General features: G+C 47.0%; 1 protein-coding gene across 1 annotated transcript in view; it reads left to right on the top strand.

The window, feature by feature from the left end:
• Nucleotides 1–24,599, top strand: part of LOC126474408 (uncharacterized) — a 55,609-nt gene that overhangs the window by 8,058 nt on the left and 22,952 nt on the right. The window contains exon 3 of the mRNA XM_050101877.1: nt 1,130–1,245. Coding sequence (XP_049957834.1) covers nt 1,130–1,245 — 116 coding nt within the window. The remainder of the gene's footprint in view (nt 1–1,129; nt 1,246–24,599) is intronic.

The raw sequence follows: 24,599 nt of genomic DNA, 5'->3' as shown, positions 1-24,599 counted from the left end.
CAGTGATCCCCATTCACATATGTTAGAATTTTGAAATATTGCCACTGTATAGATCTGTCTTCAAGAGAGTAGTTTGCAAACCATTCTGTTCTTAATGTGGCCTGCTTCGAATAATTATTGCTGTTAATGTTAATAATTATGTTAATGTTAATAATTATTTATGTTAATGTTAATAATTATTGATGTTAATGTTAATAATTATTGATGTTAATTTTAATAATTATTGGTGTTAATGAAAAAGCAGTTATCACCAACTAAAACTGCATCTTATAACATGCTGAGTGTTCTTGATTGTAATGCACGCAATATGATACATAATTTCAGTTCTGGCAACAGTGCTTCATGCATTATAGTTTCTTTACTCCTTATCACATAATTAGCTCTACTTAGAAGAAATGTGAACAGTTCTGGCGACATTCTAAGATAACTGAAAGAACTTCTTGTGTCTTCCTTTATAAATTATTTCAGCAAGGATGCTGAACAACGTCTGTTCTTCATCCAGTCATGAATCGAAACACGTTTCTTATTTTTTTCTTATGCAGCAATTACACGCAACTACATTTAACTCCAGACTGAGATTTTTCACTCTGCAGCGGAGTGTGCACTGATATGAAACTTCCTGGCAGATTAAAACTGTGTGCCGGACTGAAACTCAAGCTTGGGACCTTTGCCTTTTGCGGGCAAGTGCTCCACCAACTGAGGTACCCAAGCACGACTCACGCCCCGTCCTCACAGCTTTACTTCTGCCGGTACCTCGTCTCCTACCTTGCAAACTTTACAGCGCATATCCCGCTGCGGAGTGAAAAATCTCATTCTGGCAACATCCTCCAGGCTGTGGCTAAGCCATGTCTCCGCAATATCCTTTCTTTCGGGAGTGCTGTTCTGCAAGGTTCACAGGAGAGCTTCTGTAAAGTTTGGAAGGTAGGAGACGAGGTACTGGCAGAAGTAAAGCTGTGAGGATGGGGTGTGTCGTGCTTGGGTAGCTCAGTTGGTAGAGCACTTGCCCGCGAAAGGCAAAGGTCCCGAGTTCGAGTCTCAGTCTGGCACACAGTTTTAATCTGCCAGGAAGTTTTGCATTTAACTCCATCACAACTTGTGCAATGTACAGCTGCCAAAACTTTCGTTTCAGATACGGCTCAGGGACCCTCAAAACGACAAAACTGAAGTTTATACTGGTGGCGTGCAACTCATTCCACACAACGAGTGGCGCAACCCGACGTCGTCGTGTAAACTAGGCTTTAGGAGGTACTTCTTTTGATCTTACACGGATACTTTTGGGTTTCCTACAGCTATTGTTATCTTGTGTGCCCCCCCCCACCCCCCCCCCCCCCCCCCCCACACACAGTCAGTTACCTGAGTAGCATTCTCTGATGTGTAGTGCCCACCTGACCCATTTAGAGAGACCCCACAGTTCTCATCCCTATGGCGCAAGTCCAGGAAGTCGCAGCCTGGCTTGTCACAGAACCTTCAAAGTGTCTGGTTCAGTCCTTTCATTTGACTCAGAATCAAAGAGCCATGTTCAGTTGTGGGGGACAATGCTGTAAATTGTGAGCTTAATTGAAACTTCATATGTAGGGCTAGTCTTCTCAACCTTCTCTGCCTTTCACTGGAATGACCTAAGAGTGACCTCAGAGCATCATTTGCTCCACCGTGCACCACAGTCTACAATTGTTTGCCCCCTGTTCCCTCAGTGGCTGCTGGAGTAGCCTCTTCGACATGTTGAATGAGGCCCTCAGGCATACACACTAAGGGCACCTGGTGTCCTTTCCTGTCCCTTGCTACCATTTCCCGAAGGGTTACTATCATCTGCTGTACATTTGAACTGCAGATGATTAATAGATGCCTACCCTTTTGAGTTTGCTTCCTCCTGACACTGAACAAAACAGGTTTCTCCAAAATGTGTGAGATGAGTGTCACTGTCTCAGTTTCAGTGAAAGACAGCATCTCAAACTTGTTGGTTAGGGGGACCGATACAACACCCTGAGTCTTCAGTGGTCTCCATCCACCCTGTACAGGACACCTAGATCTACCATTGACACGTCACTCACAATCAAGTGAACAAGTAATGACAGATCCTGTGCTTTCTGCAGAGGAGATAGGATCCACGGGAGAAGATGGTATCTGAGGTACTTCTGGTACAAATATCACAGGTACACAACTCTCCAGAGCTCTTCCAACACACCAATTCGCAGCAGCTGCCAATCATTTGACAGTCAGGATGGTTTCCAGCTGCTTATGAATGTCAAGTTCAAGAACAGCATTCACAGTGGGGCTGCATTTTGGCTGTTGCAGTGTATTACAAGGTGGTTATCAAATAACTGTTAATTATGCCAACTAATTATCTTTTAATTTGTTGAGTTAAAAAGTCGCTAATTCCCTGTAAGAATTGGAACAAATATGCAAAACGAAATTTCTACTAAGGCAGCACAAAAACCACTGGTAAAGACTACTGGTTTCCTAAAACATTTTGATGTTAATTATAGTTGTTAGCAAATTCAGAAACAGAGTTAATTTATGATAAATGCAGTTAGTATATTTGGCTACTCCTTTGTAAGGGAAAACTAGGTGTAACAAAATATGGTAGTGAGAAAATCTGCTACAATAACTAAATCACAAATGCCAATTTGCTACAGATTGCTCATGGATTTTGCAGAGAACAATGGTTGTTTCCAAAAATTCTCAAAAAAAAATAATAATAATATGGTTATTTGAGTTGATACAGAATGAAGTTCAACTATGACGTATTCTTTGGCAGAACTGTGAACCACAAGTGTTGATTTCCTAAGAAATAAATTATTTATCCTAAACAAAAATGTATTGGTAATCTAGTTTTGTGAGCATCCGAAAAGTCTCAAAATAACCTATTTTTTCACATAATTGTGCAATGAAATTAGAGAAAGATTGTTCTGAATGAGGATAGTCCAACTGTTTTCGAAGATTTTAAGAGCGTAATTAAGTTTAAGCCCACAGTTCACAACAACACTGAGAGTTTATAACGGCACTCGCGATTGTTTGAAATTACACAATATATAACAATATAAACAGGTATTGATACACCCAATGAAAGATCATGCAGAATGATGTTAACAGTAAAATATGCGAATTTAGAACTTTAAATCCTCACAAAAAAGGAAAATTCCTAAGTCAGGTGTTATATATAAATAAATGTGTGTATTGCATGGATTTTTCACTTACTTCTGTGCACACTTTACACTGTCATGCTGAAGAACAACATTGCAGCCTGAGTTTATCTTGGTCAAAATTGCTAAAATGTGCAGTACCAACAAAGTACGTCTTCTGCTTTTTGCAGCTAACTGCTGGAAACTGTATAGAAAGCCTCAGTTCGCTGGTACGTAAGTTCCCCATTCACACTGTAATCATCAGTGGAGACTTTATCAACCAACTGTTAATTGGGAAAAAATCACAATTTTGTTAGTGATGGGAGTTTTAAGACATCCTGTGAAACTGTACTAAATTCTTTCCCTGAAAGCTACCCAGAACACCACTCGTGAAGGAAATATATTGGATGTAATGGCAACAAATAGATCTGAGATCTTTGAGGATGTCTAAATCGAAACTGCTGTCGGTGATCATGACGTGGTTGTGACGACAATGATTGCAAAGAACTAAAACAAGCAGAAAGATTCATATGTTCAGTAAACTAGATTAAAAATCAGCAGTGTCACATCTCAGTGAGGAGCTTGAGATTCAGCACCGGCCAGGAGTGTGTAGAGGAAGTCTGGCTCCAGTTTAAAAGAAAGTTGCCAATGCACTGGATAGATATATACCCAGTAGAACAGTTCATAATGGGAAGGAACCATGACGGTATACAGTCGCTGTAAGGAAATTTTTAAAGAAAAGGAGATCACTGCATAATACATGTAAAACAAACCAAAGGGCTATAGAGAGAGAAATACTGGATGAAACACATTTGGCTGTCAAGAGAGCAATGTGTCATGCCTTCAATGACTACCGTGGTGGAAAATTGTCAGGTGATCTTTCACAGAACATCAATCCTGTTAGACCCAGCTTGCACTTTCCTCACATGACCTACTGAAAGCTTTGGATTAAAGCAAACAGATAAATGCTGTATTTCTTGATTTCTGAAAGGCATTTGACTCACTACTACACATTAGCTTATTATCATATGGGATATCAAGTGAAATTTGTGACTGGATTTTAGGACTGTAGTAGGAGGACACAGCATGTTATCTTGGATAGAGTGCCATCGTCAGATGTAGAAGTAACTTAGGGTGTGCCCCAGGGAAGTGTGATGATTCTTCTTCGAGAAAGGATTGCAACACGATATTTGCAGTTTCAGATTTTGTCAGCAAAATCACTGTATGAGGAAGACAAATCTTACATTCATAACTGAACCTGCAACCAAAATGACACAACAATAGTTCCTTTTGTTCAAGAGAAAAATCTTTAACATTTGGCAGCCAAAAGAACATCATTTTCAAAATTTAAAGAAATATGCAAGCTTTTGGAGGCAGTGGTTCCTTCTTCTAGCAGATGTGTTGAAGGGCAAGGAGGGATGAAGGAAAAGGATTGGTGAGGTTAAGGAAACAGGGAGAATTATGGAAAAATCGCCCAGAATCCTGAGTTGGGGGAGACTTATAGGACGGGATGACAAGAGAAGACTGTTAGGCACTGCACTGAATGAAATTTGAAAACTGAGATTTCAGGCATTACCTCTCACCATGGATAACACAGTGGCCAGTAGCCTTCACTTAATGACTGAGAGCAGTGGTGTTTGCGTAGAGCTGTCATTGCTAACAGACGAGCAGCACTGTGTGAAATAACCGGAGACATCAATGTGAGACATATGATGAATATATCTGTTAGGACAGTACAGCAAAATTGGGAATTAATGAACTATGGCAATGGACGACTGACACAACTACTGTTGTTAACAGTATGACAGCACTTGCAGAGCCTCTCCTGGGCTATATCAGTTGGATGCTAGATGACTGGAAAACTGTGATCTGGTCAGATGAGTCCAAATTTTAGTAGTAAAGAGCTGATGGTAAGGTTTGAGTGTGGCTCTGACCTCACAAAGCCAGGGACAAGTTGTCAACAAGGCACTGTGCAAGGTTGTGGTGGCTCCATAATTGTGTGGGCTGTGTTTACATGGAATGGATTGGGTCCTCTGGTCCATCTGAACTTATCATTAACTGGAAATGGTTATGTTTGGCTACTTGGAGACCATTTGCAGCCATTCATGGACTTCATATTCCCAGACTACGATGGAAATTTTCTGGGTGACAGTGCACCATGTCAGTATATCACTAGTGTTCATGATTGGTTTGAAGAACATTCTGGACAGTTTGAGCTAATGATTTGGCCACTTAAATTGCCTGACATGAACATTTTTGGGGCATAATTGAGAGGTCAGTTCACACACAAAATCTGGCACCTACAACATTTCTGCAATTATGGACAACTGTAGAGGCATCACAGCTCAGTATTTCTGCTGGGGAGGCTGTGCCATGACAAGTTACTGCTCTGTGCCAGGCAAAAGAAGGTCCGACATGATATTAGGAAGTATCCTTTGACTTTTGTCAGCTCCGTGTAAATTATGGCCAGGGGTCATAACTGTCTGCTTTATGTCAAAATTTTATGAAAACTTCACGAAAAAGTTTTAAAATAGTACCAAGCACCGCCCACTGTGAAAGCTGGAATTTCCACTAGTGTGCATTAGGTACCAGGTTGTGACTACCACTGATGTAGAGTATGCTCTTCAACAAGATATTGTGTGTCACCGATATGCATTCTCTGCCTATGCCCTTTCGTGCTAAGTAATAACTTGGTAAAATAATGTCATGAAATGGGGTTCATTCCACCTGACACTTTGCCCACCACACCTAGAATAGCTCTTTGTCACCCATAAACAGGTCTGTGACCTTTCATGCTGCCTTGCTGTGTGTCTTTTTAATATCCCCTGTTAGTCCTATTTGGTACAGGTCCCACACAGTTGAGCAGTATTCTGGAGAAACTTTACTGAATAATTGTAGACCATCAAAGAAAAAAGTTTTGTGATGAGAAATGAGGCAGCCAGAGTTGCAACTAAAATGGATGTTTATTTAGTTGGTGACCAGTTTGGGGCTATGCCCATTCTCAAAGCAAGCAATGTTTGCCAAGTAAAAAGTCCACCCGAAATAGCAGTACATAAAGTGGTTACGTATGTATATGGTCCTAGCTGACGCTGGAGTTGTGGGAAAAGCATTCATAAAACTGTGATATTTTGTAGAGAAAGAGATCCTCTCCAAGTAATCATCAAAGCAAGTAGGGATCAGATATCCATTCCGAGGTACAAATGTTCAAAAGTCACTTACTTTGGCAGCAAATTTCTTTGTAGGTAACTTCAACTCTGTCTCTTTCAAAAACTTTGAACCAAAGAAGTGATAAAATTCAAAAGTTTTATAAACAAGCTACTAGGTAATAAGATCACAGAAGGAGAAATTTTGCAAACCAACTAAATAAAAAGAAATTGTGTCACACAAAATTTATCGACAACTTTGTGTTGCAGTTGGAGCAAAAATACTGAACCAAATGACATAAAACTGTACACAATGTCCACACTGGGAACTATTGAGCTGTCTTGGCAAGTTTTGCAGCTTTAGCACAATTATCCACTGAATTACAGCACTTTGTACATGGCTAAAATTTTTGAAACGTCAGACATTTTTGCACCCTTCACTGAAGACCCTCCCACTCACAAAGCTTTAAAATTTGGGAACTAGAAATTTGTAAATCTTCCTTTTGTTGTTCAGCAAACTGTCCCACCAAATTTGAACAAAATCTGAATTGCTTCAGTGGGGGCCCCTTAGCTTGACATGGGTTCACTGTAATCTAATTCAGTCAGCATCAACTGACTTAATTGGACTACATTCTACATCTAAATAAATACTTTGCAAGCCAGTATATAGTGTGTGTGGCAGAGGGTACCCACACCATTATTAATAATTTCCTTTCCCGTTCCAATGGCAAATGGGTAGAGGGAAAAATGATTGTATGTCTCCATATGAGCCCTAATTTCTTGTATCTTATCTTTGTGGTCCTTAACACAGTCTGTTACAGCAGTAGAATCATTCGGCATTCAGCTTCAGATGCTGGTTCTCTAAATTTTCTCAATAGAGTTCTTCAAAAAGAATGTTGCCTTCCCTTGATGAATTTCCATTTGAGTTCCTGAAGCATCTCTGTAACACTTACATGTTGTTCAAACCTACCAGTAACAAATCTAGCAGCCAGCTTCTGAATTGCTTTGATGTCTTTCTTTATTCTGACCTGGTATGGATCCCAAACACTCAAGTGGTCTTGCCTATGCTGCTTCAGCATAGTGTTGGGTTCGTTCTCTTGCCGACTTCCCTCATATTTTATTTTTTTTAATTTTATTTATTTTTTTTATTTTTTTTATTTTTTTTTTTACCAATGACACCGTGACTGCCTTTTTACGTTTTTCCCTTTTTCCGTTTTATTGTTCTGACTTTACTGAGATGTCCCATTAGTGGAATGGAGCATATTTGAAACAAGGGACTGATGACCTTGCTGTTTGGTCCCGTAAACCTCAAATAACCATAACCAACCAACCAAACACTCGAATAGTACTTAAGAATAAGTCACATTGTCATCCTATATATGCTCTCCTTTACTGACGAACCACACTTTCCTAGAATTCTCCCAATAAACTGAAGTCGACCATTTGCCTTTCCTACCACAGTCCTTGGATGCTCATTCCATTTCGTATCACTTTGCAGCATTATGTCCAGATATTTAAATGACGTGACCGTGTCAAGCAGGAAGCTACTAATGCTGTACCAGAACGTTATGGGTTTGTTTGCCCCACTCATCTGAATCAACTTACATTTTTCTGTATTTAGAACCATCTTTCGTTCATTACACCAATTAGAAATTTTGTCTAAGTCACCTTACATAGCTTCCCACAGTCACTCACCTTTGACACCTTATCGTACACCACTGCATCATCAGCAAACAACTGCAGATAGCTGCCCACGCCGTCCGCCACATCATTTACGTACATAGAAAACAACAGTTTTCCTACCACATTTCCCTGGGGCGCTCCTGACCTCACCGTTGAGGGCAACATAATGCATTCTATTACTTACGAAGTCATCGAGCCACTCCCGTATCTGTGAACTTATTCCATATGCTCATACCTTCGTTAACAGCCTGCAATAGGGCACCGTGTCAAATGCTTTGCGGAAATCTGGAATTTTCCTCTTGTCCTTCATCCATTATCAGTATATCGTGTGAGAAAAGGGCAACCTGAATTTCGCATGAGCAATGCTTTCTGAAACCATGCTGATTTGTGGATATAAGCTTCTCAATCTGATGAAAGTTTATTGTATTTGATCTGAGAATATGTTCCAGGATTCTGCAGCAAACTACAGTTAGGGATATTGGTCTGTAATTTTTGGGTCTGTTCCTTTACCTTTTTTATGTACTGGATTCAACTGCATTTTTTCAGTCACTTTTTACTTTGCACTGGGCAAAAGGTTTGTGAGAAATGCAAACTAGTTGAGGGACCATCACCATAGAGTACTCTTTCGTAAAACTGAATTGGGTTTTCATCCAGACCTTGTGATTTATTTGCTTTCAAATCTTTCAGTTGTTTCTCTACGACAGTGTTGCTTATTACTGCGTCGTCCATATGAGAGTCTGTGCAATGGTCAAATAATGGTATGTTTATATGATTCTTCTCTGCGAAAGATTTTGTGAATGCAGTATTTAAAACTTCGACTTTCGTTTTGTTACTTTCAGCTGCCACAGCAGACTGGTCAACAACAGACGGATTGGAAGGCTTAGACTTGTCTAGTAATTTTACGAAGGACCAGAAGTTTCTCTGGTTCTCTGCCAGATGTTTTGCTATAGTATGACGGTGATAGTTGTACACTTCGCGCATAGATCTTTTCACAGATGTAAGAATCTCTAGTAGCCTTCACTTGGGTCACGTGGGGTAGCCACACTGTCTGAGGCATCGTATCATGGTTCTCATGGCTATCCCCCCCCCCCCCCCCCCCCCCCCGCCCCCTCCTGTCGTAGGTTCGAATTCTCCCTTGGGCATGGATGTGTGTGTTGTCCTTAGTGTAAGTTAGTTTAAGTAGTGTGTAAGCTTAGGGACCGATGTCCTCAGCAGTTTGGTCCCTTAAGAAGATATTACCACAAATTTCCAAACATTTAACCTTTACTTGTGGTCATTTGTATGTTGTCTTTTGATCCGAGAGTGCAACAGTCTGTGCTTCCTTAGCATCTTCTGGATTTTGTTATTAAACTGTGCTGGGTCTTATCCATCCTTTATTCACTTACTAGGCACTTTGCCCATAATCCCTCTGTGTTCAGCTTACTGGTACTAAGTGACATCAATTCAATCTAAGTGAGATGATAACAACTGCTTATCTGCTATATCCAGCAGGAACATTATCCTAGCCTTCTTCACTGATTTATTAACTTTCGTAACCGTAGTTGCTATAATGATATCATGATCACTAATCCCCATTTCTATACTGACATTTTCGATAAGATTTGTAGTTTCTAGGTCTAAGATATTTCCATTGTGCATTGTGTGTGGGCTGCCGAGCTATCTGCTAAAGACACGTTTTCAGAAAATGTGTTCAAAAATATTTCTTACGACTGTCTGGTTGTAACCCCCCCCCCCTCCCCTCCCCCACCCCACAATGAATCCATAGACATCCCAGTCTGTGCTTGGTAGGGTAAAGTCACCTCCAGCTAGTATTATACAATCTGGGTATTTAGCACTACTGCCGGAGACTTTCTTTGAATGACTAGAACTGTCACAGTGGAATTGGGTGTCCGGTAAAAACATCCAACAAAACCTCAATAGACAAAATAGACAGAACAATCTTGTCTACTGCAGTGAACACTCCCCCTCCTATGGCCTCTAATCCGCCTTTCTGCTATACTTAAATATCTTCATCATTTCGCGGCCCTGTCAGTAACTGTGTAAATATTAATTAGCGTGATGATGTCCACTATGGACAAATGATAGCTACTGTTATTCTGAAGAAGGTTGGGTTATCCCGACTGAAACCTAGGTAAATTCTGGGTAAAACTTCTCCATGGTATTCTTTAGTGCTTGATTAATGTAGAAATTAAATAACATATGGGAACTGCTACAACCCTGTCTCGCTCCCTTATCAACCCCCACCCCCTGCGGGTCCGGGGTAAGAATAGGCCCGAGGTATTCCTGCCTGTCGTAAGAGGCGAGACTAAAAGGAGTTTCAACCGTTTCGGCCTTCTATGTGATGGTCCCCCTTGGGGGTTTGACCTCCATTTTTCAAAATTCTACAGAAGTACGAGCCTTTTGGGGAAGGACACCTTACATGGTGTACCACTGGTCCTAAGTGCACTAAGACCTTGGCACTCAGCATTGCACTGGCGTTGTAACCATACCCACTATTCCTCAAATTGGGCCTAAACGCGTGATGGATTGTCCCAGTTACGCCCATAGTGCATCTCCATCTGCACCAGTGGTCATGATGGACTTTCCATGGCACCAGAAATCCAGCACGGTAGCCAGCCCGTTGTGGTGGGGTCGTCATGTACCCTCTAGGTTGTAGCCCCCTGACAACACAGGGATCGTACTGCCGATACCTGAGCTGCACCCTCCCCACGTCGGCCAAGGAGTAGATGCCCGTCTCCTTGGGGCATCAGGACTCCCGGCAATGGTCATCCTGCCAGGTGGCCCTTGCTGCGGCTGGGTGGTGCCCGTGGGGAGAGCCCCTGGTCGGAGTGGGTGGTATCGGGGCGGACGTTTCGCAGATGAAACGTCAACATGTATCAGGTCGCTCTGCGGCCGAGTCTTTCAAAAGAAAAGGTACCATTTCTAGTTCTGGTTCTCCTGCCCTTTCCCCCTTGGCCACTCCATGGGAGGAGGGACAGGCCCGCTGGCTTGGGGCGAAGTACTTCCCCCGCTATTTGGTCTGTTCTCGAACCGATGGGGGGACGTTCGCCACCTCCAAGCCCATGTTCTTTGTTCAGCACATTGAGGACGTCTTCGGGGAAATCGAGGCTCTCAGCAAAATGCGTTCAGGGTCCGTTCTTCTCAAGACCACCTCCGCCACACAGTCGGCGGCGCTCCAGGCGTGCGACCGCCTAGGGGACATCCCAGTATCCATTGTCCCACATCTGGCACTAAATAGGACGCAGGGGGTTATATTTCATCGTGACCTCCTGCTACAATCTGATGTGGAGCTGAGGGCCAACCTGGAGCGCCGAGGCGTGCATTTCGTCCGGCGAGTCCAGCGTGGCCCCAAAGACCGTCGCATCGACACCGGGGCCTTTATCCTCGCCTTCGAGGGGGACGTTCTCCCGGAGAAGGTAAAGGTGATGTGCTACCGGTGTGACGTGCGACCTTACGTCCCGCCTCCTATGCGCTGTTTTAGGTGTTTGCGCTTTGGGCACATGTCGTCACGGTGTGAGGCTGAGCCCCTTTGTGGCGATTGTGGACGTCCTCTTCGTGAGGAACATACATGCACCCCACCACCTCGGTGCGTTAATTGTCGTGGCGTCCACTCGCCTAGATCCTCAGACTGCCCAGCATATCAGAAGGAGAAGAAGATACAAGAAATCAAAACTTTGGATCGGCTCTCTTATTCTGAGGCCCGAAAGAAGTACGACCGCCTCCATCCCGTGTCATTGACCACTTCGTTCGCCTCAGTTGTGTCCACTCCTTCCGCGGTATCCTCACCCCTCTCCTGTCCCCCCTCCGCCTCCTCCGCCCATCAGGGGGGTCTGCCTCCGCCTCCCAAATCCCTCCCTTCCAAATCCTCCTCCCCCGTGGCCCCCACCCCCTCTGCCCCAGGGGCCACCCTTCCTCCACCTCCTCCTCCTCCTCCCCCCCCCCCCCCCCACGCCACCTGAGAAGCGATCCTCTTCTCAGGCGTCCATCGGGGAAACGTTCCGGACCCCAGCTTCCGAGGTCTGGCGTTCCAAAATGGACCCCGCACGTGAGGACCTTCTTCGGGTCCAGCCCACCATCCCTGTGCCTCCTCGGCCTTCCAAGAAGGCCTCCAAGAAGTAGTCTCTATCCCCCTCTCCACCCCGGCGCGTTTCGTCTGACGCTCCATCCGTGAGTCGCTGCTCCCGGCCATCCTCAGTTTCGCTGGGACGCTCTGCTGCCAGGCGCTCCGCCAGCCTTTCGTCGGCAAATGATGCGGCTCCTCTTACACAACCAGGGACAGCGGCCGCGGCTGGCGACGAGTCGATGGAACCGGATCCGCCTCCCGTCGGTTGTAGCGTTGTTCCCTCGCAACCTGGCCCTCCGCGGCCGTCGAGGTGACCAGCTCTTCCCCCGTCTCGTTCCCCCAACCTTTTGACTAGCGATGGCGTTGTTTCATTGGAACATAAGAGGTATTCGATCTAATCGGGAGGAATTACTACTGCTCCTCCGCCTGCACTGTCCGCTCGTCCTTGGTCTCCAGGAAACCAACTTGCGCCCGACTGACCGTATTGCCTTTACCCACTATACCTCGGAGCGGTATGACCTCACCCCTGTGGACGGTATCCCAGCTCATGGTGGGGTCATGTTGCTCGTTCGGGACGATGTTTATTACCATCCCATCCCATTGACCACCCCACTCCAAGCAATAGCTGTCCGCATTACTCTTTCTGCTTTTACTTTTTCAGTTTGTACCATCTACACTCCACCGTCATCTGCTGTTAGTCGGGCTGACATGATGCACCTGATCGTTCAGCTTCCCCCGCCGTTCTTATTGTTTGGCGACTTCAATGCCCATCATCCCCTTTGGGGCTCTCCTGCATCCTGTCCAAGAGGCTCACTCTTGGCGGATGTCTTCAACCATCTCAATCTTGTCTGCCTCAATACCGGCGCCCCGACTTTCCTCTCGGACTCTACTCATTCCTACTCCCACTTGGATCTCTCGATCTGTTCTACCACTCTTGCCCGTCGGTTCGAGTGGTATGTCCTTTCTGACACCTATTCGAGCGACCACTTCCCCTGTGTCGTTCGTCTCCTGCACCACACCCCGTCCCCACGTCCTTCGAGCTGGAACATACTGAAAGCTGACTGGGGACTTTACTCCTCCCTGGCGACCTTTCCGGACCACGATTTTCCCAGTTGTGACAGTCAGGTCGAATACCTCACGGCTGTTATCATCAATGCTGCCGAACGTTCCATTCCTCGTACTACTTCTTCTTCACGTCGCGTTTCCGTCCCCTGGTGGAACGAGGCTTGTAGGGACGCTATCCGTGCTCGACGACGTGCTTTACGCACCTTTCGCCGCCATCCTATGTTGGCGAATTGTATTGAATACAAACGACTCCGAGCGCAATGCCGTAGAGTCATCAAAGACAGCAAAAAAGCTTGTTGGGCCTCTTTCACCAGCTCCTTTAACAGTTTTACTCCCTCTTCCGTCGTTTGGGGTAGCCTGCGCCGGCTGTCGGGCATTAAGGCCCACTCCTCAGTACCTGGCCTGACCTCAGGTAATGAGGTCCTTGTTGATCCTGTGGCTGTCTCCAACGCCTTTGGCCGCTTTTTCGCGGAGGTTTCAAGCTCCGCCCATTACCATCCTGCCTTCCTTCCCAGGAAAGAGGCAGAAGAGGCTCGGCGACCTTCCTTCTACTCGCTGAATCTGGAAACTTATAATCCCCCTTTACTATGCGGGAACTCGAACGTGCGCTTGCACTGTCCCGGTCCTCTGCTCCGGGGCCAGATGCCATTCACGTTCAGATGCTGGCACACCTTTCTCCGGCGGGCAAAAGCTTCCTTCTTCGTACCTAAAATCGCGTCTGGACCGAAGGTCAAGTCCCCATGCGTTGGCGTGACGCCGTTGTTGTTCCTATACCCAAACCCGGGAAGGATAGACACCTTCCTTCTAGTTACCGCCCCATTTCTCTTACAAGCTGTGTCTGTAAGGTGATGGAGCGCATGGTTAATGCTCGGTTAGTCTGGATTCTTGAATCTCGACGACTACTTACTAATGTCCAATGCGGCTTTCGTCGCCGCCGCTCCGCTGTTGACCACCTTGTGACCTTGTCGACATTCATCATGAACAACTTTTTGCGAAGGCGCCAAACGGTAGCCATGTTCTTCGACCTGGAGAAGGCTTATGATACCTGTTGGAGAGGAGGTATCCTCCGCACTATGTACAGGTGGGGCCTACGCGGTCGCCTGCCCCTTTTTATTGATTCCTTTTTATCGGATCGAAAGTTTAGGGTACGTGTGGGTTCCGTATTGTCCGACGTCTTCCTCCAGGAGAACGGAGTGCCTCAGGGCTCCGTCTTGAGTGTAGCCCTTTTTGCCATTGCGATCAATCCAATTATGGATTGCATTCCACCTAATGTCTCAGGCTCTCTCTTTGTCGATGACTTCGCGATCTACTGCAGTGCCCAGAGAACATGCCTCCTGGAGCGCAGCCTTCAGCGTTGTCTAGACAGCCTCTACTCTTGGAGTGTGGCAAATGGCTTCCGGTTCTCTGAAGAGAAGACGGTTTGTATCAACTTTTGGCGATATAAAGCGTTCCTTCCGCCATCCTTACATCTCGGTCCCGTTGTTCTCCCATTCGTGGACACAACTAAGTTTCTAGGGCTCACGTTGGACAGGAAACTGTGTTGGTCTCCACATCTCTCTTATTTGGCGGCCCGTTGTACACGTTCCCTTAATGTCCTCAGAGTTCTTAGCGGTTCATCTTGGGGAGCGGATCGCACTGTCCTGCTTCGCTTGTATCGGTCCATAGTCCGATCAAAGCTGGATTATGGGAGCTTCGTCTACTCGTCCGCTCGGCCATCCCTCTTACGCCGGCTCAACTCCATCCACCATCGGGGGATACGTCTTGTGACCGGAGCCTTCTACACTAGTCCTGTCGAGAGTCTTTATGCTGAAGCTGCCGAGTTACCATTGACCTACCGGCGCGACGTACTGCTGTGTCGGTATGCCTGCCGGCTGTTGTCTATGCCCGACCACCCCTCTTACGAGTCCTTCTTCGCCGATTCTCTCGACCGTCAGTACGGGTTGTATGTGTCTGCCCTGCTGCCTCCCGGAGTCCGCTTCCGTCGCCTGCTTCGACAATTGGATTTTGCCCTCCCTACCACCTTCAGAGAGGGTGAGAGCCCGACACCACCTTGGCTCCAGGCTCCGGTTCCTATTCATGTCGACCTCAGCTCACTCCCGAAGGAGGGTACTCCGGCTGCAGTGTATTGCTCACGGTTTGTGGAACTTCGTGCTCGACTTGCCGGGCACACCTTTATTTACACCGATGGCTCCAAAACTGACGACGGTGTCGGCTGTACCTTTGTCGTCGGGGCCGCCACCTTTAAATACCGGCTCCTTGACCAATGTTCCAGCTTTACGGCCGAGCTTTTTGCTCTCCATCAGGCTGTTCAGTATGCCCGCCGCCACCGCCATTCATCGTATGTACTCTGCTCTGACTCACTCAGTGCTCTTCAGAGCCTCGGAGCTCCCTATCCGGTCCATCCCTTGATTCAACGGATACAGCAGTCCCTCCATTCTTTCGCTGATAATGGTGGTTCTGTCAGCTTTCTGTGGGTTCCCGGACATGTAGGAGTGCCTGGGAATGAGGCTGCGGATGCTGCAGCCAAGGCTGCAGTCCTCCTGCCTCGGCCAGCCTCCCATTGTGTCCCGTCATGTGACGTTCGTGGGGATGTATGTAAGAGGCTTGTGTCGTTGTGGTGGGATGCTTGGTCATCCCTCCAAGGAAACAAGCTCCGGGCAGTAAAACCGCTCCCAACTGCTTGGACAACATCCTCCCGACCATCTCGGCGCGAGGAGGTCCTTCTGACCAGGTTGCGGATTGGGCATTGCCGATTTAGCCACCGCTACCTGCTCTCCGGTGACCCAGCCCCGCAGTGCCCTTGTGGTCAGGCATTAACAGTGCGCCATGTTTTATTGTCGTGTCCCCGTTTTAGTCAATTTCGTGTTATCCTGTCCCTGCCATCTACTTTACCGGATGTTTTAGCTGATGACGCTCGAGCAGCTGCTCGTATTCTGCGTTTTATAACTTTAACTGGCTTGTCCAAAGACATTTAACCTTTTTACTTATTTTATCTGCATCTTTGTCAGGTCCTTCTGATGTCCCCCCATCCCCTTGAATTTTAGCAGATTCCATGTGCTCTAACACCAGTGACTGGGCGCTAATGACCTCAGCAGTTGAGCGCCCTTAAACCCTACAAAAAAAAAAAAAAAAAAAAACCACCCCCTGCCACTGCAGGTCCTGGCGTTAGAATAGACCTGAGGTATCCCTGCCTGTCGTAAGAGGTGACTAAAAGGAGCCTCACACTTTTCGGCCCTCTAAGCTCAGACCCTATTTTATTGTTTGACCTGCCACTTTCCGAATTTTACAGAAGTGCAGGCCATATGAAGGAGGACACCTTACGTGGTGCATGAGTTATCTAGAGTGCCCTTAGATTTGATCTCCTGAATCTCTTGTCATGACTTTGCATCTCCACCTGCAATTCAACTATTTGGGTGAGGACACTTTCTGGGGTATGTCATCTTCTTCTGTTGTCTCCTGTCCTCTTTTGTCCCCATGACAGTATTGGATTTCCCTGCACCCAGTATCCAGCACCATAGTCAGTCCGTTGTGGTGGGGCCAACATGTACCCATTTGGGGGGAGCCCTCCTGACAACACAGGTATCGCACTGCTGATGCCTGAGCTGTGAACTCCCCATGTATACCAATGAGTAGATGCCTGTCTTCCTGGGGCATCAGGACTCCTGGCAATGGCCATCATGCCAGGTGGCCTTTGCTGTGGCTGGGTGGTGCCCGTGGGGAGAGCCCCTGATTGGAGTGGGTGGCATCAGGGCAGATGACCTGCAATGAAGCGGACTAAGTCATATCTTGCAGGTGACCATACGGTCCCTCGCTACACCATGGGAGGAAAGTGGGGCTACAGAAAGAAGATTCGCTTCAATATTTAGTCTGTAGCAGAATGGACGTGGTCTCCTTTCTGCCTGTGAAGCCTCAATTTTTTGTTGAACATCTTGAGGATAAGTTTGGGGAAGTGACAGCGTTGTCCAAGATGAGAAGCGGTGCAGTCTTGATTCAGACAGTATCCCCAGCCCAGTCCCAGGAGTTACTTGCTTGTGCCTGTTTCCATCACTCCCCATAAAAGCCTCAACATGGTACAAGGGATTATTTTCCATTACGACCTCCTCATGCAGTCCGATGATGAGCTCCGCACCAATCTAGAACGGCAGGGTGTTCATTTCATTCGGCGCATTTACAGGGGATTCAAAGACAACGGGGTTGCTACTGGTGCCTTCATCTTGGCCTTTGAAGGTGATTCATTGTCTGAAAAGGTCAAGGTGATGGTTTACTGCTGTGATGTTAAACCATATGTCCCTCCCTGTATGTGGTGCTTTAAGTGTTGGAAATTCGGGCACATGTCTTCTCGCTGCACTGTTTGTCGAGACTGTGCATGTCCTCTGCATCCAGATACTCCTTATGCGCCTCCTCCCACTTGGATCAATTGCGGAGAGCAGCACTCCCCCTGCTCGCCAGACGGCACAGAACTCCAAAAGCTGTGGAAAATCATGGAGTAAAAGACCCTGGACCAGTTGACTTATCAAGAGGCTAAAGGTAAAATTGAACAATTACACCCCATTCGGTTGACGTCCATATACGCTGCAGCTAAATTACCAGTGCCATCGCAAGTATAAGTCTTACTGCGCTGCGTGCCACGAACAGTGGGCTCTCTGGGCATCCAGAATACATCCGCCCCCTTGGTGGTAGTGGAAAAATTTCCTTACGTTGCTCTCAAAGTACCTACTTCGGGAGCTAGGTGCCCCCAAACACAGGGGACATTGGTCCCCTCCTCCCCCATCTGGAGAAGCAACAGCCTACTCTGGTTCCTCTCGAGTGGAAGGGGTCCCTTGGGACCCTCTCTCCCAAGGTCTCTAATAATGCCACAACAGACACTCGCCAGTGGCCAAAGGAGCCAAAAGCTGCGGGACAGAGAGCTTAACGTTCTTCCTCTGTGTCTGAAGCTACTTCGGATAAGTCCTCCCAGCAAGCCCCTAAAATGAAGCAAGAGGGTGAGCAAACAAAGAAGTCTGCTAAGAAAAAGGATCTTCCAGTGGCCCCAAACACCATCACTCCCTACCAGTTCTGCACCCACGGATGAGGTGGAGATCTCAGTGTCCCCTGATGACCTGGTTCTCACTGATGCCTCATCCACAATAAGAATAGATACAAATACTCGATCGGTGGCAGCAGGTGACCTTGAGGCGAAACCAGCCTCCTTGCATGCTTCATGCCTTTCTAGCCTCATGATGATGTCATCCTCTAATGGAATTGCTGCGGTTTTTTACACCACATGGCTGAGCTATGGCAAATGTTAAGCTTCACACCTGCTTTCTGCATTGCCCTCCAGGAAACCTGGTTTCCAGCAACACGGACCCCTGTCCTTCGTGGTTATAGGGGATATTACAAGAACCGTAGCGACTACAATAATGTGTCAGGTGGAGTTTGTGTCTATGTCCTGAACTCAATGCAGTGAACCTGTGCCCTTTCAGACCCCTCTTGAAGCAGTGGCTGTCAGGATAAGGATGACCCAGGAAATAACTGTCTGCAACGTATATCTTCCTCCAGATGGTGCACCACCCCTGAATGCATTGGCTACACTGATTGCTCAACTCCCTAAACCTTTCCTACTTTTGGGAGATACTAATGCCCATAACCCCTTGTGAGGTGGCACTGTGCTTACTGGCCAAGGTAGAGATGTTGAAACTTTCCTGTCTCTACTCGACCTCTGCCTCTTAAAGATGGCACCAACACATTTCAGTGTGGCTCAGGGCACTTATTCGGCCATTGATTTATCAATTTGCAACCCAGGACTGCTCCCATCTGTCCACTGGAGAGCACATGATGACCTTGTTGCCTAGGGTGCCCCTGGTAAAAGACAGTCCTTTGGTCGTCGCCGGAAGTCACTGAGGCAATTAAAGAGCATCGGCGATCTGTACAGCGACGCAAGCAACACCCTTCCCCTAGGGCACCTAATGGCCTTTAAGCGGCTCCTTGCCTGCGTTCACCTGCTTATAAAATGATGGAAACAGGAGTGTTGGGAGAGGTACGTGTTGACCACTGGGTGCCATATGTCACTTTCCCAAGCCTGGATGAAGATCAAACATCTTTTTGGGTACAGGTGTCCCTGGCGTTAACATCAATGGCGTGTTCTCTACCATCACAAACGTGATTGCTGAGCGCTATGCTGAGCACTATGCTCGAGCCTCTGTGTCGGAGAACTACTCCCCAGCCTTTTGCACCCTCAAACTGCGGATGGAAAGAAACGTCCACTTGTTCACTACACGCCACAGTGAACCCTATAACGCACCATTTACAGAATGGGAGTTCTTCAGTGCCCATGCACGTTGCCCTGACACAGAACCTGGGCCAGATCGGATCCACTGTCAGATGCTTAAACATCTCTCATCTGACTACAAGGGACATCTCCTCGTCATCTTCAACTGGATCTGGTGCGACAGCGTCTTTCTGTCGCAATGGCGGGAGAGCGCCATCATTCCGGTGCTAAAACCCAGTAAAAATCTGCTTGATGTGGATAGCTATTGGCCGATCAGCCTCACCAACATTCTCTGCAAGCTGCTGGAACGTATGGTGTGTCGGTGGTTGGGTTGGGTCGTGGAGTCTCGTGGCCTACTGGCTCCATGTCAGGGTCACTCTACCACTGATAATCTTGTGTCCTTCGAGTCTGCCATCCGAACAGCCTTTTCCAGACGCCATTGCTGTCATTTTTGGCATGTGACAGAACCTGGCAACATCATATCCTTGCCATATTGTACGAGTGGTGTCTCCGGGTCCCGCTCCCGATTTTTACCCAAAACTTCCTGTCGCTCCACACTTTCCATGTCCAAGTTGGTGCTTCCCACAGTTCCCCCTGTACTCAGGAGAATGGCGTTCCACAGGACTCTGTATTGGGTGTATCTCTATTTTTAGTGGCCATTAACGGCCTAGCAGCAGCTGTAGGGCCGGCGGTCTCCCCTTCTCTGTATGCAGATGACTTCTGAATTTTGTATTGCTCCTCCAGTACTGCTGTTGCTGAGCGGCGCCTACAGGGAGCTGTTCTTAAGTTGCAGTCATGGGCTCTAGCCCATGGCTTCCAGTTTTCAGCTGCGAAGTCGTATGTCCTGCACTTCTGTCGGTGTTGTACCGTTCATCCAGAACCAGAACTTTACCTTAATGATGGTCCACTCACTGTATTGGAGACATTGATTCTTAGGACTGGTTTTCGACACCTGATTGTCTTGGCTACCTCACGTTTGTCAGCTTAAGAGGGAGTGCTGGCAGCACCTCAATGCTCTCCGCTGCCTGAGCAACACCAACTGGGGTGCAGATTGCTCTACTCTGCTGCAGCTCTACAGAGCCCTTGTTCAATACCGCCTTGAGTATGGGAGTCTGGTTTATGGTTCGGCAGTGTCCTCAGCATTATGTTTACTCTTTCCAGCGCATCACTGTGGCGTTCGACTGGCAACAGGAGCTATTACGACAAGTCCGGTGACCAGACTATGGGAGTCTGGTTTATGGTTCGGCGGCATCCTCAGCATTGCTTTTACTCGACCCAGTGCACCACTGTGGTGTTCGGATGGCAACAGGAGCTTTTAGGACGAGTCTGGTGACCAGCGTTGTGGTGGAGGCTGGAGTTGTTAGGCATGCACAACTGCTCGCCAGTTATGTTGCACACATTCATAGTTTTGAGCATCAGAATTACAGTCTTCTTTTCCCATCCACGGTGGTTCTCCTGCATTGGAGACCCAGGTCAGGGCTTAAGGTTGTGGTTTGCATTCGATCTCTTCTGTCTGAAGTGGAGTTCTTGCCTTTACCACTTATACTCCAGGTCCATTCACGTATACCTCCATGGTTCACACCTAGGCCGAAACGTCACCTGGACCTTTCACATGATCCTAAGGACTCAGTTAACCCCGTGGCTCTCAGCTGTCACTTCACTTTACACTGATGGCTCAATGGCTGATGGTCACGTTGGCTTCCCATATGTACATGGAGAACATATTGAACAGCACTGCTTGCCAGGTGGCTGCAGTGTTTTCATTGCAGAGCTGGCAGCCAATTCTCGTGCTCTTGAGCACATCAGCTCGTGCCCTGGCGAGTCGTTTCTTCTCTGTACTGACTCCTTGAGCAGCCTACAAGCTTTCAACCAGTGCTACACCTACCATCCTTTGGTTGCGACCATCCAGGATTCCATCTATGCCCTGGAATGGTCCAGTTGTTGTATGGTGTATGTTTGGACCCCAGGCCATGTCGGAATCCCAGGAAATGATCTTGCCAATAGGCTGGCCAAACAGGCTACACGGAAACAGCTTCTGGAGACTAGCATCCCTGTAACTGACCTGTGATCATTATTACATCTACATCCATATTCCGCAAGCCACCTGACGGTGTGTGGCGGAGGGTACCTTGAGTACCTCTATCGGTTCTCCCTTCTATTCCAGTCTCGTATTGTTCGTGGAAAGGAGGATTGTCGGTATGCCTCTGTGTGGGCTCTAATCTCTCTGATTTTATCCTCATGGTCTCTTCGCGAGATATACGTAGGAGGGAGCAATATACTGCTTGACTCTTCGGTGAAGGTATGTTCTCGAAACTTTGACAAAAGCCCGTACTGAGCTACTGAGCGTCTCTCCTGCAGAGTCTTCCACTGGAGTTTATCTATCATCTCCGTAACGCTTTCGCGATTACTAAATGATCCTGTAACGAAGCGTGCTGCTCTCCGTTGGATCTTCTCTATATCTTCTATCAACCCTATCTGGTACGGATCCCACACTGCTGAGCAGTATTCAAGCAGTGGGCGAACAAGCGTACTGTAACCTACTTCCTTTGTTTTCGGATTGCATTTCCTTAGGATTCTTCCAATGAATCTCAGTCTGGCATCTGCTTTACCGACGATCAACATTATATGATCATTCCATTTTAAATCACTCCTAATGCGTACTCCCAGATAATTTATGGTATTAACTGCTTCCAGGCTGGGAGGTGGGGAGAAAAAGGAACAATAAAGGAGAGGAGTGGGGAAAGACAGGCCGATGTGTTGACAGAGAACAGCATATAAGTGAGGTGGGAAATGAAAATGGGGAGGAGATGATAGGACAGAGGGGGTGGAAAGTGTTGGGTGTGGGGACAATATGTTACCATAGGTTGAGACTGGAATAATTACGGGGGCAGAGAATGTGTTTTAAGGATAATTCTCATCTGTGCAGTTTAGGAAAGCTGGTGGTAGAGGGAAGGATTGAGATGGCTTGGGTAGTGAAGCAACTATTGAAATAAAGTGTGTTTTGTTCCGTTGCATGTTGTGTCACTGGGTGGTCTACTTTGATCTTGGCCACAGTTTGGCAGTGACCGTTCATCCTGGATGACAGCTGGTTGTTAGTCATACCAATGTAAACATCTGTGCAATTATCTCAGCAGAGCTGGTAAATGACATGGCTGCTTGGTCAGGTGGCCCAGACCCTTATGGAGTAGGATAGACCTGTGACAGGACCGGAATAGCAAGTGGTGGGCAGTTTTTGCACTTGGGTCTTCCACAAGGATGTGGTCCTAGTGGCAAGGGGTTAGGATTGGGAGTGGCATAGGGATGGACTAAGATGTTCTGGAGATTGGGTGGGCTCTGGAACACCTCTTTAGGGGGGGGGGGGGTGAGAAGTATCTTGGGTAGGATGTCCTAGGGAGGTACTGGGCGATGAAGGGGACATTCCTTTGTGGCTGGTTCTCGAGGTTGGTGGGAGGATTGGTGGTGTGAGGGGAAATGTCATGAGAGATCTGTTTGCAGAATAGGTCTGGGGTGTTAGTGCCTGTCTGTGAAGGCATAGGTGAGACCCTTGGCATACTGAGCAAGCGAGTTTTTGTTATGGCAGATACATGATCGCTGGGTGGCCAGGCTGTATGTGAGGGATTTTTTTGGTGTGAAAGGGATGACAGCTGTTGAAATGCAGCTACTCTTGGTGATTGATGGATCTAATGTGACAAAGAACAGAGATATGGATGGAGCAATCAGACAGGAGGAGTAGTTCAACATCTAAGAAGGTGGCACGCTGGGTTGAGGAGGCCCATGTGAAGCGGATGGGAGAGGTGTTGAGGTTGTGAAGGAATGAAGATTGGGTGTCAGTCCTGAGTCCAGATCATGAAGATATGATCAATGAACTTGAACCAGACTAGGGGTTTGGTGTTTTGAGGGCTAGAAAGCTCTCCTAGATGGCCCATAAAAAGATTGGTATTGGAGTGTGCCATTCGGGTGCCCATGGCTGTGCTGTGGGTTTGTGTACATACTTTTCCTTCAAAGGAGAAGTAGTTGTGGTTTAGGATACAACTAGAAAGGTCTGTGAGGAATGAGGAAGTGGGTTTAGAGTCTGAAGGATGTTGGGAAAGGTAGTGTTTAACAGTGGTTGAGACAGGGCACAAGGAATGTTGGTGTATAGGGAGCTTCCAGCGTCAGAGACAAGAAGGGATCCAGGAGGTAAAGGGGTGGGGATGGTGAAGAGTCAGTGAAGGAAGTAGTTGGTGTCTTTGGCATGGGAGGCTAGGTTATGGCCAATTGGTTGGAGCTGTTTGTCAGTGAGGGCTGAAATTCTTTCAGTGGGGCACAATAACAAGCCACAGTGGGGCATCCAGGATTGTTGGGTTTGTGAATTTTGGGTAGCATGTAGAAGGTAGGTATGCAAGGTGTCATAGGGGTGAGGAAGGAAATGGATACAGGGGAGATGTTGTGGGAAGGACATAAGGTTTTAAGCAGGTATTGGAGTTTGTGTTGGGCTCCCTACCCTCAGATAGGGCTGAAACTTCTGTGGGATCACTCTGACTCAGTTTATAGGTGGATGAGTCAGATAATTGGCAGAGGCCTTCTGCAATGTATGTTTTTAATGTATTTGTTTGAGATTTTGTATTTTTACATATTTATTGCTTATCTGTGCATGTTTTTGCATACTGCCTGTGCTTTAGTTTATATGTTTATATTTTTGTGTACCTATGAATCTTTATCGTAGTCTTTACATATTTTTTACGCATCGTTTCGTGTATGCAACTCCTCTCACAACCCTTAACATCTATTTTGCCCATTTCTGCGTTATTCCCCACAAATGACCTAACTGTAAAGATTTGTTTCTCTGTATCCCATCCCTCCTTTCACAATGACCTACACCTTTCAGATTCTGCCAAGCCCTGACTATCACAAGTCTGGTATTGCAACAGCACAGGCATCCCAGAACCACCTCTGCTCCCTCCGCAAGATACTACTACTCTGCAATCCCTAATCTGTACATCACATCTCTGAAATTGAACCCTTTGCTCCCCAGCATCTGGAGAAGCATTGCAGACATCAACTCCATATGTTATCCAACCTAGTGACATCCTGCTGCCACCTGGGGTGCCACTATCCAACCCTCATTATACACACAGTGTTCCTCCTTGTCCACCCCTCAAAGCAGATAAACCCTGCCTAGCTGACCTTCTCATTTTGCCACAATCCCCAAAACTCCTTACCGACTCTCCACCAAATCCAGAACCAAAAGATTCCCTTAACACTATTGTTACCCTTTCCACCAAGACCTACAGCTCCAC

Source organism: Schistocerca serialis, chromosome 4 (genome assembly GCF_023864345.2).
Source record: "Schistocerca serialis cubense isolate TAMUIC-IGC-003099 chromosome 4, iqSchSeri2.2, whole genome shotgun sequence".
NCBI lineage: Eukaryota > Metazoa > Arthropoda > Insecta > Orthoptera > Acrididae > Schistocerca > Schistocerca serialis.
The sequence above is the reverse complement of the archived record's forward strand: the minus strand, read 5'-3'. Positions and strand labels throughout refer to the sequence as shown.